We start from the raw sequence: 2,454 nt of genomic DNA on the forward strand, positions 1-2,454 counted from the left end.
AGAGAGAGAGATACGGCGGGAGGAGAGAGAGAGAGAGAGAGAGAGAGAGAGAGAGAGAGAGAGAGAGAGAGAGAGAGAGAGAGAGAGAGAGAGAGAGAGAGAGAGAGAGAGATTAGTCTTGGAAGACACACGCGCACACTTCTAAACAAACGCACGACGTCTCGCTCACCAGCAAATCTAGTCTCCATTCCTTCTCCAAACCTCAGAGAAAGTGGTTGTTCGCGCTAGCAGCGTGCTTTACGTAAATTACCAAAACTTCTGGAAAGTTCTTTTCGTAAACAGAATAACGTTGTCTGTCATAGTTTTCTGGTGGCTTCCTGCTATCGTGAAATTTTTAAGGATTTAAACTCGACCATTCTTCGGACATATCTGTAACAGAACTATCTACCATGACTCAGACAGCGGTCCAACTTCAAAGGCACCCCGGAGCCTCATGGGGGTTCAGACTTCAGGGTGGCAGAGATTTCTCCTCTGAGCTCAGCGTGAAAAAGGTGCGTGCAACACATAATTTATATCTAGTTTTGAGTGATTTAATAGCTAAATTGCAACTTGCCATATGATTTTTCAACAATCGTTTTGTCTGTGCAGTTGTTTTTAAAAAAAATAATTCGGGGGGTTGTCTTTTGGTTATTGTTTTATCCTGTGTTTTTTGTGGGGGTTATAAGTTTGTTTGCTTGTTTGTTTGTTTGTTTTCGTTCATTCTTTCATCTTCTGTTTGAAAGTACATTTCACGAGAGCGTCTATTTTACCAAGAATATCAAACCAAGACCAACTTTAATCGTCGAGGACGCGAAGCATTGTGAATAAAATGAATAATCTGACAATAATGATAAACGTAAAAGAGAAAATATAAAATGAGTGAGCATTTGACCTGGAGGCATCGGGCAAAGAAGAAGAAGAAACAGAGAGCACGCAATGAGATGGTGCTCGTTTGGTAAAAGGTGGCTGTTGAAACGGTATGGGTTTCATTCAAAGCGTTTATTCCGAACTAGGGAAAGCAAACTGAAGAGATGTTTCTTTCGCTGTTGAATTAGATCGTTGCACTAGAAGAAAACAACGTGACCAGTTTCGATGTGAAAATATTTGAGATGTATCACAGTATCCTCACTTTGTGGCCTTAAATCAAAAGGGTACTTTGAGCTCGGTATTGAATTATTTAATACTGTTAACCCGTTTCACCGCAGATGATAATGGAAGTTGTACAATACAGAGTTTAAAAGGATATTGTACACAATGTTTTCTGCACCATTGATAGACTTTAGATCACTGAGAAGGTGGGCTGATCCAACTCAGCATATTACAATCAAACAGGGCGCAGAGAGATGCCAGGTCCAAAAGGATAGAACGAGATACTCAATAAAAAAAAAAACTTAGCTCTGAAACTAAACTTTTAATATGTATTCTGGGGTTCCATCGATTTTACAGCTCATTGTCCTCTGAATTGTATGTTTAAATCCGTATTAACCCTTTCTTTATTTTCAAAAATCTTTTTATCATTCCTTTGGGGTTTTTTTTGCTGTTGTTTGGATGTAAAATATTTTTACGTCTTAGGCGACATAATCCACTACTGTTACAGTGTAATTTAGAATAGAAGACAAGTTGTTTAGATTCTGCAAGTTAGAGTGGACTACAACATTGTAAAGGAAAAACAGAAAAGCTCGAAGAATTATCTTCCTAATAATGGAATCGAACGCACGCCTGTTAACCGTTACTCAAATTTGTCATAGTATTCGTGAGTCAACATGAGTCTGCTTGTTAATGTACGTAATATTATGTGAAAATGTGTTTGTGTGTTGAAGAGTCAGTTGTGTGAGAGAGTATACGTGAATGCGAGTGTGTACGGGTGTGTATGTGTGTGTGTGTATGTTTATGAGTGTGTGCGTGCGTTCGTGTGGAAAACACCAAACCAATGTCCCATTATATGGACAATAAATATAAATCTTATCTTACAAAGCACAGCACCAAATCATTATACCGCGGACGCCAAACTCGTAACCTTAAGAATTACCAATAAGTACAGGATTGTCAACGCTTAAAGTTGACATTGTTTTCTTGTGTGCATGACGTTAAGGAGAACCAGATTTGGCCCCACTGAGAATAGAAATGTCGGATATGTGTACTACGTTACGTAATTTCCGAATGGAGAGCTACTAATGCAATAACAATTGCTTCCTACTTTGTCCTTTTGCGCCCACCTGTCTTCCATCCTTCATTTCCTTCACTTTTAAGCTACAGCATATTTCTGAGGTCATATCTTTAAAAAAAATTGTGCAACACTTGGACTTGGATATCTTAGATCAGACTACGTAACCCGCACAGATGGCTCCAGTATTAAAAACAGGTTACGTCCACAGTGAGACTGAGTGAGATGAACACAATTTACCACCTTCATGGCAAAGTGCAAGGTTAAAAGGTATATAAATACACTTTATATATATATCTAATATATATAAA

General features: G+C 38.5%; 1 protein-coding gene across 1 annotated transcript in view; it reads left to right on the forward strand.

Annotated features, from left to right (window-relative positions):
* Nucleotides 1–128: 128 nt before the first annotated feature.
* LOC101858262 (PDZ and LIM domain protein 1) overlaps nt 129–2,454 on the forward strand; it is a 27,821-nt gene continuing 25,495 nt past the window's right edge. Inside the window, exon 1 of the mRNA XM_005096890.3 lies at nt 129–491. Coding sequence (XP_005096947.1) covers nt 390–491 — 102 coding nt within the window. The 5' untranslated portion in view covers nt 129–389. The remainder of the gene's footprint in view (nt 492–2,454) is intronic.

This window comes from Aplysia californica, unplaced genomic scaffold (assembly GCF_000002075.1).
Source record: "Aplysia californica isolate F4 #8 unplaced genomic scaffold, AplCal3.0 scaffold00141, whole genome shotgun sequence".
Classification (NCBI taxonomy): Eukaryota; Metazoa; Mollusca; class Gastropoda; order Aplysiida; family Aplysiidae; genus Aplysia; species Aplysia californica.